Source organism: Corvus moneduloides, chromosome 1 (genome assembly GCF_009650955.1).
Source record: "Corvus moneduloides isolate bCorMon1 chromosome 1, bCorMon1.pri, whole genome shotgun sequence".
NCBI lineage: Eukaryota > Metazoa > Chordata > Aves > Passeriformes > Corvidae > Corvus > Corvus moneduloides.
Genome location: NC_045476.1, coordinates 54,495,764 through 54,515,219, shown reverse-complemented (window position 1 = coordinate 54,515,219; position 19,456 = coordinate 54,495,764). Strand labels below are relative to the sequence as shown.

The 19,456-nt window shown below is 39.1% G+C and overlaps 1 protein-coding gene across 5 annotated transcripts; it reads right to left on the bottom strand.

Moving 5' to 3' along the window:
* On the bottom strand, positions 1 to 19,442 carry TMEM196 (transmembrane protein 196). 5 transcript variants are annotated; one of them, XM_032110141.1, is made up of 5 exons: positions 19,080 to 19,437; positions 7,161 to 7,217; positions 5,093 to 5,347; positions 3,127 to 3,200; positions 1 to 830 (listed from the first exon to the last, which is right to left on the bottom strand). In XM_032110141.1, the coding sequence occupies exons 1-5, from the start codon at positions 19,224 to 19,226 to the stop codon at positions 824 to 826; spliced, it is 540 nt and encodes a 179-aa protein (XP_031966032.1). In that variant the 5' UTR covers positions 19,227 to 19,437; the 3' UTR covers positions 1 to 823. The 5 variants fall into 5 exon arrangements, with proteins under 5 accessions (XP_031966032.1, XP_031966008.1, XP_031966017.1 ...); XM_032110117.1 differs by having other exon boundaries at positions 19,062 to 19,431; XM_032110126.1 differs by having other exon boundaries at positions 19,068 to 19,398.
* Between the last annotated feature and the right edge of the window lie 14 nt (positions 19,443 to 19,456).

Genomic DNA, 19,456 nt, shown 5'->3' with positions numbered 1-19,456 from the left:
TCTCTGGTTTAGATTTCATTTTATTTGTCATCTTTTATGAACAAATTACGAAATATACTTCATTCACAAATTGGAAATATTTACAATTTCTTTACAACAAGGCATTATTGAGGTTTTGATTTATGGCATTCTTAGAGCATTCTGTCTTTCAAAACAAAGACATTGGTGTTGTTTTCAGCACACTGTTCATTTACTCTCTGGATGTGAAATAGGAGCTTTTTGGAAGAGGAGTTTGCACTCTCTTTTGATATGATCTACTGAGAAAACTGAGGCAGGATGCATTCAAAATGTGAGGAGAGGGACTGTGCAGATGTGTTGCTGTACCATGCCATGATCTGAAGCCATTGTATTACACCAGATGCTGCTAAGTGAAGAGGAGAAAAAGATTCCCCTGAGCCATTCTTCCTCTGCCTTCTCCTTTGAGTGGGCTAAACGCAGTTCAGTTTAATTTTTTTCTGATTTTCGAGTCTTCATGAGAATAAGAGTCTTGAGAAGTCTATTTGAAATACTATCACAATTCAGAAAGATTATTCAGACAAAAAACTGAGAGTAGCCAGGAAGTGAATAAATATTGTATATCCGCAAAATGTTTAGGAGACAAATTTTGAACATGGTTCTAAAAGGGAATTGCAACTGTGCTGGTCTGCAGTTGTGACATTTGAGCCATAAAAGCTAAGATAGTTTCATTTTTTAATTTCTTGGAGTCTATTTTTTTTCCTGAAGAAAATTCTAAAACCACTTCCTTCCATGGAACTTTTAAAAATTTCTTAATATACACCTCCATTATAAATCAGATGTGGGCCACCATTGCTTAGGTTGTCTGTCATTTCCTAGAACAAGAATAGAAAACATTAATTAAAATTAGAATTACTGTAAGGTGTTCAAAATTCAGTTATCTAAGGTTGTGATGAAATTTGAACAAACTCTGAATTTCAAACATTCAGAAACACTTTACATTTTTATTTAGCTTAATAAATCTCATGATAAAAAAAAATTAGATTTCTTCCTACATAAATTAAGTACATTTGAAAGCTGATAGACTCATTGATAGTGATTGAATTGGACATTACACTCAGACCACACATACAGCATTGATGGCATCTGTACAAGTTTGTGATGTTGTCCTTTGAATCGCATCAACTCAAGCTTGTGTGCTGATCTACAAAAGAACGAAATGGTGAAGTCTCTGTTGCCATTCAAACCTCTATCTGTGCTGACATGCTACAAACAGATGCCATTCAATGCTTGCTGAAATAGACATTTGGGAAGTAGATCTACGTCCAAACAGGATCTAAGGTTTTTAACTGTTTGTTTTCCCTTGGGATGGGACTGATTTTAGTTTTCCCTTAATATGCCAGTCTACACTTTTTAGCAGTTTGGGGATTGCTTCTCCAGTGGCAGGTGAGTCATCCCAGAGTAAGCTGACCGGCTCATGAGTCAGAATCATAAAGCACCTAAACCAAGATTTGTTCGGAGATAGATTTTCTAATTCTCAAATTGAAATCCAAACAATACCCCCTTAGCAGCTGTCTAAGCATAGACATGGCTACATTAATTAAACAGTTCCCTGATCTTCAAGGCTGCAAAGCCACACTGAGTTTATGGTCAGAACTAACTTATTCTGAGCAGTCCCAGGCCTGTGTCATACCTAATTGAATCTGGATGCAGAAATAAGTGATCTGCTGCTTATGTCCAATGACAAGAGAACATTCAGCTATGGCAAGAGGAATGGGTACAGGTAAAAATGCAGCTTGGGGTATTTCTAAAATTCTGGTAGATGAGGTGGAGGTGCCAGTGTTGGACTAGTTCTAAAATAGTTGCATGATGACCAGAGGCTCTTCTCTGCATGGAAAGATTAAATTCATCTCTTCTTCCTCCTAGGTACACTTGGAGAAAATGTGGAATAAAAGGGATTTGTTTGTCTCCCTTCCTGCAGAAGCTTCTGTAAAAAAAGTGAAGCAAGATTCATTGGGCTAGACAGAGAGAGAGAGAAAAAGACAGAAAGAAAGAGCCCGACTCCATAGCATAGTAGCTGAGATTCATGGTAAAGAGAAGAAAATTATACAACCTGGTCTTTATTACTAGTCTTACTCTGTCTCTCTCTTATTTTAATCCACAATATTTGGCAAGCAGAGACCAGAACTCAGAGTAACATAAAGTTAAAAAGCACTGATGCCTCCTTTCTCAGGTGTTCCCAGCTACATTCTAAAGTAAATCAAGGACTTAATCATTCCCTCCACAGTTTTTGAAAGAAGGGACGTTATATTCTTCTCTACAGTGTAAGCTTAGGGTCATCAAACCAAGTAGCCTTGCCAATTAATACTCCTGAATCAAGCATAAGCTTCAGAGAAAATCAGGCGTGAAACTAATTTTGAGTATTTTCTACCACCCAGGTCTCCATTTGTAGATGATGGTGTTGGATGTTTTGGTATTATGCCTTATTCTTCTTACAGATTGAAGAGGAACATGCATGCCTAACACTGGACTACGGATCCCAGTTTGGGGTTGTCTGTTCTGAAACAAGGCACTGTAATATCCTTATTTGTGGGTGCCTAAAGCCTTTTTTGGATCTACACTGAAGATACATGTCAGCTGGGAAAGGGACCAAGAATACCAAAGCCATTTAATAGCAGCTATCAGTCAACCATATTTTGATAGTAATGATCTGTCAGAAGGCTACTCATGAGTTTCCTTTTGTCAGCTTCATCACTTGAATCATCCGCAGACATCAGCTATTAAAATATCATCATAATTTCAGAAATATATCAAAACCCATTTATTTTCCCCAATATTTCTATTTAAAAAAAATAATTAAAAAAAAAAGTTGCTGAATTCAGGGAATGAAGGAGCACAGAGATTAGAAGCAGAGTGAATCAATGGTGGCTACATCCAAATAAGAGTATTTGGATGCCTATAACTAGGGTGATTATTTTAAATACTCAACTTACTTCCAGATTGCAGCATTCACCACGTAGAGTTATGTCACTACCTGGAAGCACCATTCCTGCCTCAGAGTGACATCACAGCATCAGCCAACTTTGATTAGCTGAAACTATGACTTCCTCGTAGAGGTGGCCCTTCCTGAAGTGACATAACAACATGGTAGCTCCCTAGTGTGCAGCGTACCTTGGAGGTAACTCTGGTGTCGGGGGAATCACCGGACAGCTGGGCAGGTCGGTTATTTCAATACCCCTCAATCTCTAATATAAATATAACAATTATACAATAAATATAGCACAAACAAATGCACATGCAGTACATGTCTATATTACTGTATATCAGTATAAATATACAATATAGTCTTATATATAAAACACTTTCAAGCTATTTTCTAAATTAGGGTCTAATTTAATGTAAGTTTTAAGTAGACTTCATTATTTTTAGGGGCATGCTGTGAGCTAGTGTACTCAGCCCTGCCATCAGCAGGCACTCTATGGGTCTAAGAAGTCCCGAGTGAGGCCAAGTGTACGTGGATACTTGACCCTACAGCAGACACGTGGGAAGTCTGCCATCGATGGGGCACATCCCACATCCACTGAGCGTGTGCAATAGGGTAGCTCTGCACATGCATCATAGCCCAAGATACGTGGACACCTGGCAGTCCTTGCTGCTCAGTGTCAAAAAGCTCAGTAGGTCAACAGGCCAGGAAGGTAGGCAATGAACTACTGCTACACATGGTCATCTTCACCCCAAACTGATTGGGTTGGCAGGTTTTTTTTTATTTTGAAAGGTTTTTCTTTCCAAGCCATTTCTTCTTCCTTTCCCTCTCTTCTTTTCTCCCATCTTTGTCCTTGTTGAGGCAAGAATCTCTCTGAAAGCCAAGATCTAGCCTTCCATCAGCAAGACCATCATACTTGCCTAATAGCTCATCAGAATTCTTCTTCATTTTAAAATGAGATGGAGAAATGTATCTCTTCTGTTGATTTTATCACCCTGCTTTATGTTGCTGTTGTAACCTCTACTATTGAACTTTTTAAAACATGTTTAAATCATCATCTTTTTAAAATGTTTCAAACATCCTCTTTTTAAAACATGTTTCAAACATCTAAGATTAATTCAGTGTATTTTTCTACTTGGAGTCTCATCTCAGTTAAGAAACCAAAGAATAGTGACGAGTCATTTTAACTGCTATATCATATTTTGTCATGGAATCTGAAAACAATTCTACAGTCTGAGCAAATTAATCCTTGCTCTGCTCCTCAGAGGTTTCAGTAGACAACAGACTCTTGAACTTAACAGTCATGAAAACTTGCATGTGAAGGTTTAGGTGAACAGTCCACTTGACTTCTGTTCTTTTTTCTGCTCATTTCTCAAATGAAAGGCATTGGATAGATACTGAGTCCAAATGCAAAGCACAGGGTTACAGCGAACACTTAACTCCTCAAATATTATTCAGATGGTTAAGTCAAGGAAGTGATCTCAAGAATTCCATTCAATCAATTGTTTTGATCCTATGTGCTCAGTTTTGGGAGCTTCAGTTTCAAGCACCTAAATATGTTCCTACACACCTTGGTAGGCTTCCTGTTAATACAGAACGGAAGTAAATGCTCAGTGCTGCTGCAAATGAGACCAGTTTCATTTAGGTGTCTAAATATGCCCTTAGATGCTTAGGTTAAATCATCTAGGTTTGTGAACTGTGGCTTTTCTGTTTAAATAACCAAATTTATATGCTGAGTACTTGGGAGAGGAAGAAATTGATTAAATCCTGGAAGCATGCAATGATGTGGTTACAGAAAGCTTTCTGTGCTTTTTTTCACAGTAAAATACATGATAATCCATATTAATAAGGCTTCCAATTATTTATGAGGTGCTATATTTAGCAGCTAAGCCCCTGAATAGCTATACAATGGAATTATGTTGAAAATGGATGTACTTCATTGAAATGGATGTACTGCAAATATACAGTACCTAAAAATAGCTCCATATAATGCAACATAATAAAGCTTACACAGAATGGCAGCATTTCATTTTCCAGAAGCTCTTTCTCATATAAAACTGAAAACTGAACACATCTCTTGCCAATTGTAAACGTTAACACATACAGTAACATTTCAGGAGAAGCAGAACAAATAAGGGAGGACACACAACTCACTTTTTCTGCCATTTCATGGGAGTGATGCAATGAATGTTCCCTTTCTGAGAACATTCGCCTTTGTTCATAGCTGGCTAGCCGACAAGTGAGCCATGAAGAAAGGGTGCAACCACCAATTCCAATGCATGCAAGAGACATGGAGGCAAGATGCAAAGAATAGAGAGCAGATGACTTCTTTGTCAGAGCACGAAGAAATTGAAAATTTAGGATTCCTCCTATTAGTCCACAGATGCAACAGGCAGAAAAAAGTATCATCTGTCAGGAGAGACAAGAGAGGTTATGTCACAGTGATATTTTTCAGAGATGGATTCATGCTTATAAAATATGAGACTAACCATTGTTCAATTCTTTGATAGCATCATTGACTGCAAAACACTGCACAGACACTTATTTAACTCTCTTATCTCCCACATTGCTCCCAGGGAATACATTACCTTCTGGTATACAAGAGTTAAGATTGATGTTGCATGTAAGGACAAGTTGGGTAAAATGAGTAGGTAAAGCTAAAACCTATTCAATGGAAGGACTGCTAGGACACAAATGTGATTTCCAGCTGTTCATGCAGAACAGTAACATGACAGAATGTGTCGTAATTTTCTATTGTGCAGTTTATCACTCCTGCCTCAGGAGTGAATGCCTCATGTATTTGTAGTGAATCTCTCTTGCTTTGTGTGCCATCTGACTCTGCCTCCTGCTCAATTATAATTTATTCAGTCAGACAGCAGATTGGAGGTTTTCTGCAGCTTTTGCGGGGTTTTTGAAAGTGTTCAAGGTGAATGTGCTGGTCAAAGAAGCAAAAGAAACAACAAAGAAATCTGTGATGCTGCTTTGCAGAAGGTCAGTTAGGTGACTATATGGTTGGTTGGTTTGCTTGATTTTAACTTGACTAAAATGTTCCTGGGAATTTTAGAAGGCTGTGAAACAGGCTGAAATCAATGAGAAATATTTAAGGACCTCCTATTGCTTTTAACTGCAAAGATGTTATGCTGGTTCAGGATGTGCTTTAATCACAAATGACTCAGAAGCAAAAGACCTTATTATGGGGACAGTGCTAAATGATTGTCTTATTCACTTCCCTTGATACTGCTGCCCTGTCAGATGATGATCTAGATGGGCTTTTGATGTTTCTCGATACAGCCTTGTATATGTACTTATCTACTCTGGTGGCAAAAACTTATAGAGTCTTACAGACGACTTCTGTACACAACTGGGATGAGAATTTCATCAGGAATGTTGCACTGAGGATGTATATTGCAATCCACTGGCAAGTGACTATTCCATGAGACCCCCGGAACAGATGGCTTTTAGAAACTGGTTATGGTACACATTGTAAGAAATGGAACTGTCATTTTAACAGGGTTTAGGAAAACTCATTGATATTAAAAAGTAATCAGAGAGAACTCTTGGTTCCCATCACACTTATACTGGTTTTATGTGACTTCCATCTGTATGTGGCAGAATAATCAAGCTGACGGCAAATTAGGACTAGCATTATCACTTACAATAGGATCATGTCTTTAACGCAAAGTTCTGCTGTGACTTGTTGAGTAATAACACCATTTTTCTACAGTCAGAAAATGACTGTATCCAAAGAGACATCTTCCATCATTTTAAAACTTACTTACACGTGTTTCAGATTGCTAAACAAACTTATTAAAACCCTTAACAGCTATGATATCTAGAAACAAACTTGGTCAGCAGCCTTATTGAGATGGCAGCCCAGTGTTGTGTTTTTGAAGGAGAGAAGATACATTCCAGTGACATTACTGAGAAGCATTTATTGACTTGGCATAAATCTACGTGAAGTGGTTTCCCATCAAAGTTTATCCAGACACGGATAAATAGGGATGTATGGCTTAAATAGCATGACCTTCTTGGGCCATTTCAGAACTGCCTTGTTTTTATGATTATTCCAAAGTGCTGATTTCTTTTTCTGGATTGCTGACTCGCAATTTTTCTAATTGTTTATCAAAAACACTTGGATACAGAAAGCCCCCAGTAAAGAGTTCAAATTAGATAAATAAGCCTTTCAAATACTTTATGTTATAGATGCAGTGGAAAAACTTACAACAAGTCCAGATTTCTTTTTGGCGCACAATATTCCACATATGCCACAAAGCAAGAACTGCAAAAAACAAAAAAAACAAACAATTACTTCATCATTTAAGGTATGAAGTTCAAATCCCACTGTGTTGCCGTGGTGGTGACCACAGTTTAGGCAATGGTTACATTTGTCAGCATTTTTGCCACAAACCTTATGCTTCAGGAGGTTATAACTCAACCATAAACACTCTTATCTGATAAGAAACTGGAATGAGAAGTCAGAGTGACCATGATAACTCATGAGAAAAGAAAGAAAATCTGAATTTTAAGCTGCTTAGGTAAACAAGGTGGAAAAAAATCCCCCGTGTTGCAAGGATAAAAATGCCTTTTTACTGTTTTTCTCTCAGAAAAGTTTAGCAAGGTACTAGTCAGTGATCCAAATCATCTACTTCTAAGCATAGCATAGGAACTTAATGCCCTGATCCTACCATCTGAGCCACTGAAGAATTACATATGGATCTTTTTCTTCAGGACAGTGGAACTCTGGGCAAGAATGTAATTCAGTCATGTCTGTGGGTGCAGGTGTAAATATGAGTACATCTGTTGGTGTGCCTACTCTGGGCATGCAGAAAGATCTGTTTCAAACTCTTGATAGATGAATTTGCAAGAGATAGCGTGAAGGTATCTATACTTTTTTTTAAGTCATTCCATCACACAAACTGATCTGCCAATTGCAGCATCAAGCATCAGGCAAAAATTAATTAACAAAACCGGACAAAAACGCCTACCAGCTGATAAAAATAGATGGTAATGCTTAATAGTGACCTCTGTCAAAGACCAGTGATGTCCTCTGATGTCTTTTTCCTCCTACAGAAAAGTTTAACGAGGAAAACAATGAATAGTCCCCAAGGAAGCAGTCATGGTAGGAACTACAGTAGTTGTATGAAAGCAATAAGTCCTTCTCCAGGTGTTAGCAATACTGTCAAAAGATTTCCTTGATACCTCATAAACTCCTTTGTTAAGAAATCTGTGCTATTTATTTCAATAAAACAAACCCTACATCCCTATTGGGAAGTAATTTTATAGTTTTAAAACTGGATTTTTCCACATCCTTTTTCCTTTGAGATGGCACTTCTAGCAAAAGGCTCTGCTTGACCCTGATTTGGAATTAAATCACAAAACAGACCTGGCTGTTACAGAAGAAATTAAAAAAACCCAAACAAACGAAAAAACTGAGAGTTTCTATACAGCATTCAGGGTCTGTGTAATATATTGCAGGTACTTGTTATTCACACTCTAAAACTTTGGAACTTCACTATTTCAGTTGAGGAGTTGCTTTAACTCATAGTTTATCTCCCTCTAACTAAAGCAGTTCATGTGTATAAATATAAACCTTGAGGTATCCTTCTACTCTGAGTTAGACCCATGAAATCAGTTCCCCATAATGAATGTGGATAAATTTTGTATATTATTTACCTTCACACTAAGCATGGGATGTGAATTTAATACTACTCTGATTATGGAGAGGGCTGGGTCATGTAGACCATGGTGCTGAATGGCTCAGGACATACCAGAACACACAACTGGTAATTGCTACTAGAACCCACTGACTGAAATAACAATAAAACAAAACAAATCACCAGGGGCAATGCTCCCTCTGCACCTTTCCCACACACAAAGAAGATTTCAGCTCATCACCTCTGCTTTATAAGTGTTCACTCAGACTTTCTGTGAAGTTTTGGGGTTTCACTCCCAGTCCTGCCGTTGCAGATTGCCTTCAACTGAAGGCATGCTTCAGATTTTCACATGTAGTGTTTTGTATTCCTCAAAATGCAGAAACCGCAAATGAAATTTGTTGAAGACATCTTTGTAATTAAGTTCTATTCAGTCAGACTTGATAAACTGGATTAATAATATATTTTCTCTCTGTAGTGATTGAATAGGATTGAAAGGAAATTTTTGTATATAGAAAAATTAATTAGTGTTGGAAGATACCATCATAGATAGTTTTAACTTGTTAACTAGTTTAAAAAACTGTGGGTTTGATAATTTACCTTCAAAGCTGAAAGAGTATGAAAGAGGTCACCCATTTTTTCAGGAATGCTTTAATTCTGCTCCAGTTTGAGTCAATGAAGCTAATCTATGAGCCCTAAGGTACCACCTTCTCAAAACAAGGGGTGACTATTCCATTTAAAGTATCTGACTACCTGGAGTAAAGATCTGGATGCAGTAGTTAAATGCACATTAAGTTTGCTAATGATATCCATTAGGATATACTATACTAGGAGATATTGTGGGCTCTGTTAAGTGTAGAGAGGCCTTACAGAGAGATGTGAATAGACCTGAGAGCTGGGCAATCACCAACCATATGAAATTTAACAAGAGCAAGTGCCGTATTCTGCACGTAGGACAGCATAATCCTGGTTATACATAAGTATTGGGGATCAAGACATTGGAAAGCAGCCATATGGAAAGCGATCTGGGGTCTGGCTTGATGCCAAGCTGAATGTGAATCAACAGTACCCTAGCAGCAAAAAAAGGCCAGCCATGTCGTGGGGTACATCAAGAACAGCATCACCAGCTGGTCGAGGGAAGTGATTGTCCTGCTCTATTCTGCTCTGGTGCAGCCCCATGATGAGTGCTGTGTGCTGGGTTGGAGGCCTCAGTATAAGAAAAGCATGAAACTATTGGAATTTGTCCAGAGGAGGATGACCAAGATGGTGAAAGGCCTCAAGGGCAAGACTTACAAGGAGCAGCTGAGGTCACTTGGTTTGTTCTGCTTGAAGAAGAGAAGGCTGAGGGGTGACCTCCACACAGTCTACAGTCCTCAAGGGAGGCAGTGGAGGGAGAGGTGCTGATCTCCTCTCTTTGATGATCAATGATAGGGCACAAGGAAATGGAGTGAAGTTTCATCAGAAAGAGGTTCTTTGCTGAGAGGGTGGTCAGTAACTGGAATGGGCTCCCCAGGAAAGGGATCATGGCACCAAGTCTGTCAGAGGTCAAGGAGCACTCGTGGATGCTGCTCTTAGTCGTAAGGTTTAGTGTTAGGTAGTCCTGCAAGGAGCATGGAGTTGGACTTGGCAATCTTTATGCGTCCCTTCCAACTTGAAAAATTCTATGATTTTATGATAATATTGTATTGTGACATGTATACTCTGTATGTACTGTCTCTCTTTACATCTACAGTATTTATACATATAGGCAAGGAATAACATATTCCATAGTTAAAGAACTAAAAGAGTTCTTTGTATTCTGACTCAGAGGAATTGGATATTCATGCTTCCTCCACATTCTTCTGTTTAATCTTGAGGTCATGCTGAAGTTTTATAATCTGTATGGCTATGAGATAAACAAGTTGTGAAACCGAATGCACTCAAGTGCCTGAATATGTTAAAAACCTTGGAAGAAAAGCATTCGGGCAGTAGCAAAGGATTAATGTTACGTAGGTTGAGGGTTTTTTTATATGACAATGTATTGCATTAATAGAGAAAAGGCTTGCCCAAAACCCAGTATAGTTATTTATTTATGTCAGCAAGCATTTTGCAATTAAAACCAATGGATGACTTTGAGCCACAGGGTCAGGCAATTATACCTCATGCAAAGCTTTGAATATTATGAACCAAGTTTACCACTTTCTTCTAAGGCTGATTCACTGGAAACAGTGGAAACCTGCTGTATGAAGCGAGTATTAGTAATACTTGTGGCTCAGGAACACTGCTTATGTAGTTTCTTTAGCTAAGCTTCTCAATGTGGAGACTTCTAGATTTCAGTGGGACATTATGTGGTTAACTCTGTTCTCTGCTTTTTGATAGCATAGAGACGATTTTTTTCTTTTTTTGGTGGTGCTATAGGAATTTCCTGTAGAATTTTTGATGTCTCAGTGTTGTGATCAGCAGTAGTGAAAACTGGATGGGAAAAGCTACACTAGCTCTTTGTACCAGAAAAAGGATGCAGTAAAAATGAGATTGAAAGTGTCTTTAACTTAGAATCTTCTATTTTATAGTACTGCCAACTGGAATACAGCCATCAGAGGCTCTGTTGTCTTGACACTCTCTCTGTTCTTGGCTATCCTGAAAGACTTCATGTCAATATGTCAGAACAGTAAAACTTGGTTTGTAAATGTTGAGCTACTCTGGACTACAGTTTACCCTTGACTAACTAATACTGTCATGGTGAGGACTTGCTCCTTTCTACTTGATCATTGATTATGCTTACCAATTTTTTCTAACCAATCTCATGGACTCTTTAAATACAGTTATATTTTCTAACCATGTCAGTCTTGAGGTAGGTTAGACAAAGAGACTTCTACTGAGAATACAGTAAATCAGGAGTGGAAAAGGAATATATTACTGAAGATAAGCTCCTTGTAAAGAATGGTCAGTTGTTGAAGTGTTCACAGCTCATGCAGAGAATAAGGCTAAAACATTTCAGTAAGGATAAGCTAAGCTAATAAGCCCTACAAAATGCCCTGGAAGCCAGAGAGGGAATTTCAGCTGGAACTTTTTTAAACAGATGTCTCATAGTTGGGCTTCCATTTTAACTATGATTCATAAGAAAAAAAAAATAATAAAATGCTAAAAGACCCAAAGACTCACTTAAAAACCTACAAGATCAACAATTACACTCAGTCCCTATTGATTATAGGGTTACTTTTGGTTGCAGACTTATGCACACCTCCTATACATACATGATGCTTTGTGTCAAGACTAGCAGAGAAGTCATGTATTGAAACTGTTGGCACAAGTCCAGAGCAGGGCCAAAAAGTTGTTAAGAGGGCAGGCAGAGCAAGTTTGGGCTGTTCTGCCTGAAGAAGAGAAGGTTCAGAGATTCACAGATTGACAGAATATTCTGAGTTGGAAAGGACCCACAAGGATCATTGGGTTTGCATGGAGACCTCATAGCAACCTTGCAGTATCTGGGAGACTTCATCAGGAACTGTAGTTATAGGACAAGGAGTAATGAGGTAACTGGAAGAGGGGAAATTTAGACTAGATGTTAGGAAGAGATTCATTACTGCGAGGGTGATGAGGCACTGGAACAGGTTGCCCAGAGAGGCTTTGGATGACCCAACCATCGCAATGTTCAAGGCCAGGTTATACAAGGCCTTAAGCAACCAGGTCTAGTAGTAGGAGGGATCCCTGCCTATAGCAGGGACAGTTGGGACTAGATGATCTTTAAGGTCCCTTCCAAGCCTTAAGCAACCAGGTCTAGTAGGAGGTGTCCCTGCCTATGGCAGAAACAGTTGAAACTAGATGATCTTTAAAGTCCCTTCCAACCCTTACTGTATGATTCTGTGATTCTATGAGTTTATGAGACTGTATCATCAAGTAATAGACAGGGGCATAACCCCTCTTGGGTGAATGGTAAAAAATCCAAAGAAAGATACTACAAAAGCACAAAAGCTACTTAGAAACCAAGTGCCTCAATCCCACTTTCAGCAATGATTCACCATGGACCCACCAAAGTCAGAGTCGCTCTGACAGCACCAGTGTGATTGCAAGGTGATGTAGTAGTGTCTGTTTGTCTGAGGAGGTTTTGCCATTCACACTGCAGCGGTACCTGCTAATGTTCTATATGCATATTGGAAAACCTCTCCTTTTGTCTGTTGAACTTTGAACAAAAACCCCAAAGACCTCCCAGAAAAGTGGAATGTTTATTTTGAGACTGCTTTAATTTACTTTATATTGAATATTGCCTTGAAACAAAACCTCAGATCAAAAACCCCATAAATTTTGGTACGAAGGCCAAAATCTCAATTTATATTCAAGTTCTGTGGTTTGGATCCATCCCTATTTCATATTTTCTGTAACAAAAGACTTGTCTTCTTTCACTTTCTTCTGGAAAATGGGTACTTTCTCCCTGGTAGTCTGAAAAAAAGATTCAGTTTTAGTTAATCTGCAGGAAGCCAAAGATTTGTTTCTTTCCACCATGCAGAAGAAAAGGAGCTATTTTTATTTTATATCTTGAAGCTAAGAAACCTTTCTGTCTTATGTTTTGAAAAGGCAAAAGCAATGGTGAGTGTAATTCCCTTGAAAAAATGAAAATGGCACATAGAAAAATTTCCTGGACACAGGGTGAACAAAATAGTAGAGAAAACCTGTTGAATATAAGGACACCTTGATCCCTAGTCATTGTTCATGACAAAAAAGACAGCTAAACTGTATACACTCTATGGAAAGTCCTCCACCATTCCGGGTCATCCATATGTATCTCATGAAACAGAGGAAGGGAAGGTATTCCAAAATGGAATATAACACAGTGAAAATGCATCATATCTATTCAATGTATCATACCTATTCAAGTGACACTCTACTTGGAAGACTAAACCATCAAGACAGAATTAACAGGTTCCCTTTTATCTACCCTTGTCAGGTAGTAAACTAGAAAAATCTGTGTTTTACACTAAAGCTGCATAACCATGTGACTTCCAGGAGAAAAATCAGGAATTTGAATTTAATAATGTAAAGAAAGAAAGATTCTATTTAATAATGTTGTTTCAACTCCATCCAAATGAGAAAAAAGCTGAAATCCCTAATGGATGAACTAAGCAGAAGAGATATCTCTAATTGTAATCCTTCTCCTAAGCAGTATTTCAGAACAAAGATTAAATTTTCTTAGCGCAGGCACAAAGGGCACAGAATCTACTCATGAAAACAAAGACATCAAACTAAATAAAAATTACAACAGGCCAGAAAATCAAGCTTAGGTACTAGGTTTGCCCATTACCTCCACAGAGAAACACAATAATCTTTGCAAAAGGGGGATGGAAACTTCTAATGACGTCCCATGCAAGTGGTTGTGGGGACAGGAATGTCTAGCTGGCAGAAAGTCATCCAGACACAGAACAAGAAGCAACAGCATTTCTACAACCCAACCTTGTGTTCCACCAAATCTGTCATGCTGAGAGGGGAGGCTCTGTTATAACTGAGGCATGGTGTTAAAGCATGTCTAATCTGAGCCAATACCTTGTCTGGCAGTGTGCTATTGGGTCTTATCAGATCAGGTGCTGCTACACTTCCCACTGATTCAAGCCATATGCCAGCAGTTAAAACTCCATCCCAGTCCCTGTGATTAGTGTTTCCACTCGTCTTGTTACAGACCTGCAGAGACGCTTTAAAAATGGGAATTGGTTTTTAGAAACAATCAAGGAAATTTAGAAGTGTGTTTCTAAATTTGAATCTGAAAGTTTACCTAATGTCCATGATTCGAAAAACCTCCACCCATCTCTAAAAACACTTAAATTCTCAGCACAAAATAATAATATTTACTTTTTGTTTGTTTAGAGACTATCAGAATAACAAATAAGAATAGTGCTTTCTGTTTGTTTTCTACCAAGTATTTGGTTTCGAGTGTGACTGGTTACATCTCAAAAAAGTAATAAATGAAAGATTATTCCCTGCAGGTGAACTAAAGTCTTATCGTAGTAAAACATTTAAGCATATGCTTAAGTCAGTCTCTATTCAACAGAACCTCTAAATACAACCCAGGAACTAGATGGACCATCTTCCAGGTTGGTTTGTGCCTCTGGAGTCTCTGAATGACAAAGAAAACCTACTGAAAGACTTTAGCTCAATTCAGTGAATTGTCCTGGCTCCATGCAAGGCAAGGAGCTTCCACCCTTGGCATGTCCTTCCCCATCTATAGGTACAGAACTCTTTCCAGCTTCCACTGAGCTCACTGAACGTCCTGTGATTAATTTCATCACGAGTGAGAGCCAGATAGAAATACGGTCAGTTTGATGAAAATGCAATGCATATGTTAAAATAAAGTAGGATCACATCTGCATTTTGTCTGCATGCTAAACAATAATGTGATTTTTTTAGTGCTGTTTTGAAAAAAAAAAAAATAGTTTGACTGTTCTTTCCAAAGGAAACTTGGCAACAGTAAAACTAGATGCAAAATTTAGTGGTTTAAAATTTCAGGCCACCAACATTGATTTAACAGTATAAAAAGGTTTTCTTGCTCTGAGAAAGTCCATACAGACTGACACTTGTTCTTTTCCTTCAAATTTTGGATAAAAAATTAAAGTAATTTAAATCAAATATTTCAAGTGCCAACTAGGAACAAATTTCTGTAGCCAAATGCAGATTTTTAATGAGCAAGCAGACTTCCACTGTGATAAAATCCCAAATCATGGAAACAATAATTCTGCCTCTATCTACAGACAAGCAAACAGACCACCATACAGAAAGTGCATATCTCTCAAGTAAATTCAGATATTTGCCTTTATAAGGGAGAAAATGATTACTCTTGAGGGGTATAGCCATAAGTGAATCATCAGGTATCTCTCCTGCATATGAAGATAGATGACATATTTGTCTAAAGATGTGGGTTTTGTCTCTCATTCTCTCTCTCTGTGAGGGAGACTCATTTACAACAAGGATTTATTCACTACTGCAAAATAAATGAGGATTAGACCCATACACATGTATGTGTGTGTGTGAACATCTATTCACTACTCATAGTGATGGTGATGAAACCACTATGCTCTAAATATAGATGGGGAAGTATGTGACCATTAAAAAAAATATCTGTGAATACTTTTTGGTTGACTACCAACTGATTTTTTTTTTTTTTGTTTGTGCAAAAGCCTCTGCTATGGATGCTGTCATTCTTACTATGTTATTGTTAGTGGTTCAGCATTCTCATTGGTTGAATTATTTCTATAGTATGTCATATAACTGAACTGGAATGGTGGATTTCAGAAATATCCCTCCGTTCTGGGAAACAAGGAAATCTGGGAGACACTGATTATAGCCTGTAGAATAGTTTATCCCAAAACAAACGTAACAAACAGAAAGAAAATTCAGAAATCAACAACGTGTGCACTTTAGAGTATTTGGGACTGTTTTTATTGTGGGTTTGGTTTTGGTTTTGGGATTTTTTTGCAATTTAACAGCCATGGCCTATTTTAAAAAGAACAGATTGGTGATGATGTAAACTGGTTAGTTGTTTCCACATGCTCCAGATAATTTGAGAAGACGGTTACACCTTCAGTTGTTTTCTTTTGGCTACTTTTTAAACAATTTGTACTACCTTAATCCAATTCAACTCCAATGAGAACAACAGATTTGAAACTTTTTTTCCCCATTTTTATGCATTTTTTGATACAGACATTGCCTAGGCTTTCAATTTCTTCATTCTGGTGCACTCTACTTTCCCTGGCTTGCTTATACATAATGCATGGCATGCAATGATCAGGGTACTTCAGCCCATGCTTAACTTCACTCGTGTCCATAACCCTGTGGATGGAATCCACATGGTTAAAACTAGGTATGTTAGTAAATCATCTGTCTGAGTGGAGGCAGTGAACAATAAGAAAACCTCTTTTAATAGAAAAGCTAATGTTTGTCAAATGCAAAGCATCATAGGGAGGCAAGCATAGAAGATAGAATGTGCAGGATTTTTTAGATGCCCAAATTTTAGGAATTCAGGTTAAGGTTTCCATGGTGATGCTATCTTCATCTACTTCCTTATGAACTTCGGTCTCTGCTGAGTTCCACCCACATAAAAGGATAGAACAGGGTCAAAGGTTTTCTGTGTATTTCCAAGTAAATTGCAACAGGAGGACTGGTGCTGTTCAACTTAAGTGTTTTGTATCTTAACATGTCAAAGAATTAGTTTTTCCTTTAATGTCCCCTTCTTTTCCTTAGTGTTCACTTCTCAAAGGAAAACCCTGACTCAAGAGTGTGAATTGGAAAAAAATAACATATTTTATGCAAGACATATCCTTTAATAGAGGCAACACGAGCTCAGTGTAAGATTCAGTGAGCAGAAAGACGGCTTATGCCACTTCTGAAGCAGGACAGTCCTGAGGATTGTCCAAATAAACCTTTGTCCAGGTGTTTAAATTTGAAACTAGTTACCCATGGCCCTAAGCATCCCTGGAGAACAGTAAATCTCTGGCTTCTTTCTTGGCCTGCCTCACCTGCTGGTCCCTTAGTCAGAAGAATGCAACCTAGCAGTTTTACCTGCTGGAGTAGTACAAAGAGAGTGGTATAATGGTGACAATTTAGACAACATATCTTCAGTCCAAGGAAAAGTAAGTCAGCGTTTAGAAACGTGTCACCCCACTCTCCACGTCACTTTGATTTCTCATTTCCTCTGCTACATGAAGCATAAGCTTCTTGCTTCCACTTTGCATTTTCTTTGAGGCCTCTCTCTGCCTATTCAACTTGCAGTTTTTTGCTCAGTTCCCAGCACTTGATGCCATCCTCTGCTGACTCTGGTTGTGGGCATCCGTTGCCCACTTTTTACATTTGCAAACAAGTCCCTTTGGGTTACCTTCCATGCCTCTGCACTCACATATGAGAATAATTTCCTATAAACATCTGCAAAACCCCTTCATTGTCCTCTGTCTTATTCCTCTCTAAAACTCTATCTATGAACAGCTTGAAAGCAGCCAGACTGCTGGTGTGTTAATGCAACCACCTGTTATACCACTCAGTTTTGGTTTGTTGTTTCTTCATACTCGCTTACCCCCTTTTATACGGTATCTGTCTCTTACTACGATTATAAGGTCCTTGGAAGCCAACATCTAATATAACAGAATCTTAATCTATGCCTAGTACAAACTCTGGGGTAACAGAAAGCATAAAAATGAATGAGGCAGTTATGCAGGAAATGTGCATCGTCATGAAATGATATCAGCTGTGATAGCATTGTCACAAAATACAATCACTGCATAAAATACTGATCTCACTGACTGATCAAAGCTCTTTGACTTCAGTGAAACCCAGGAAATTGCCCTTTGCCATTAAATCTTCAGATAGACACATGGTTTAAAGTAGTTTTTTTCTTCATCAACCATGATCAGAAACCTCCCTTTTTGAAGTGATTTTGATAATATCATTACCTGTTGGCCTGGTAATATTACCTGTCTGAGCTGGTCTTCACTTTCATTTCTTGCCTACCTATTCTGCAGTGCAGAATTATATGTGTGTTTATATACTGCCAAAAATATTTATCACTGTTGTCAATAATTAATAATTATTGACAGTGCGAATATTACATGAAGCACTTTGGCTGGATGAATCTATAAATTAGAGGAGGTTATGCTGGTGAATAACCAAGAGTGTTTTGCATTTATCATATTATCTGAAACAAAGCAAACAATCCTATTAGAAATACTGCTGTAATACAAGCTGGCCAAAACCAGCTTTGGACTTCAAAAATGCCCACTCATGTTTAGACTGAAAACTCTGTATTTCCTATTCTTTGTTTCATAAACATAAACAACCATTTGGAGGAAAAATCTTCCTAGAAACATGCATATCTCAAACTGGAAAAATAAGAAACATTTTTGAGAAGTAAGAAATGCTCTGTGATATGAACGTGCTACTTCTATTAACCCATTATTTGGTTTTAATTTTTTTGTTCATTTTACAAGAAGCTCAGGGTGCCGAGATCATGAGAACATCATTCTCCTTTTCCTTCCCAATGCCTCTATTTTTCCTCCAAAAGCTCAGGACTCAGCTGGTATACCCCTGACATTAATTTAAAGCACCTTTTGACAGTCTCCTCATCACGGACAGGGTTGTTCTTTTTAAAAAGCAAAACTCACAGTCAATTTAGAGACTGTAAGCTATGGCCCGGGTTCCACGCGAAGCATCGGGCTTTGCCGGGTGTGACAAGGGGCTCAGAGAAAGTTCAATTGTTCACAGCAAGACTGAAAAACGGAAAGGAGCGAGAAAGAAGGGGTCTCCCCCCGCCCAACACACACATACATCTGTCCCCGCCGTGCCTCCCCCTCTCCCCACGACTCTGCAGACCGTACCCCAAGCACATCGGAAATGGACCCGGCGACATCGGCGCAACATGCACTCGCGGGAGGGAAGGGAAGGGAAGGGAAGGGAAGAGGGGATGCCTTCGCACGGTCTGATCATCACCATAAAGAGTTAAAGAGAGAGTGAAATGGCTAACGTACACACACCCCGCTCCATACCGGAGAAGAGTCTCCCAGCTGAGGTTTATGCTCTGTGAGGACCAGGCTGAAACTGACCGCCCCCACGGCCACGCTGGACACCCCTAACCCTATCTCCAGCACGGAGAGCACCAGGAGGCTCCCGATGATCTGGCTGCTGGTGCACATCCTCCCTCGGTCATCCTTCCTTCCCGATCAGCCGGGGAAACCGCGCATCCTCCTCCTCCTCCGGCGCTCCCGCGGCCCTAAGTCGCCCCCAAACTTTTCTTCCTTCGCCGGCAGCCGGGGCGGAGCGGCGCATCCGCGGCCGGCGGGCGCTGCCGAGGGACGGCGGGGCGGCCCCGGCGCCACCGGGCCCCGCGCAGGCAGCGCCGCGCCGGCCCCGAGCGCGGCCCCGA

Coding starts and splice junctions, on each gene's coding strand:
- TMEM196 (XM_032110117.1), bottom strand. CDS start 19,226: ATGTGCACCAGCAGCCAGATCATCGGGAGCCTCCTGGTGCTCTCCGTG. Junction 7,218..19,061: donor CGGTATGGAGCGGGGTGTGT/GTACGTTAGCCA, acceptor TGTTTTTTGCAG/TTCTTGCTTTGTGGCATATG. Junction 3,201..5,092: donor CCCATGAAATGGCAGAAAAA/GTGAGTTGTGTG, acceptor TATTTATATTAG/AGATTGAGGGGTATTGAAAT.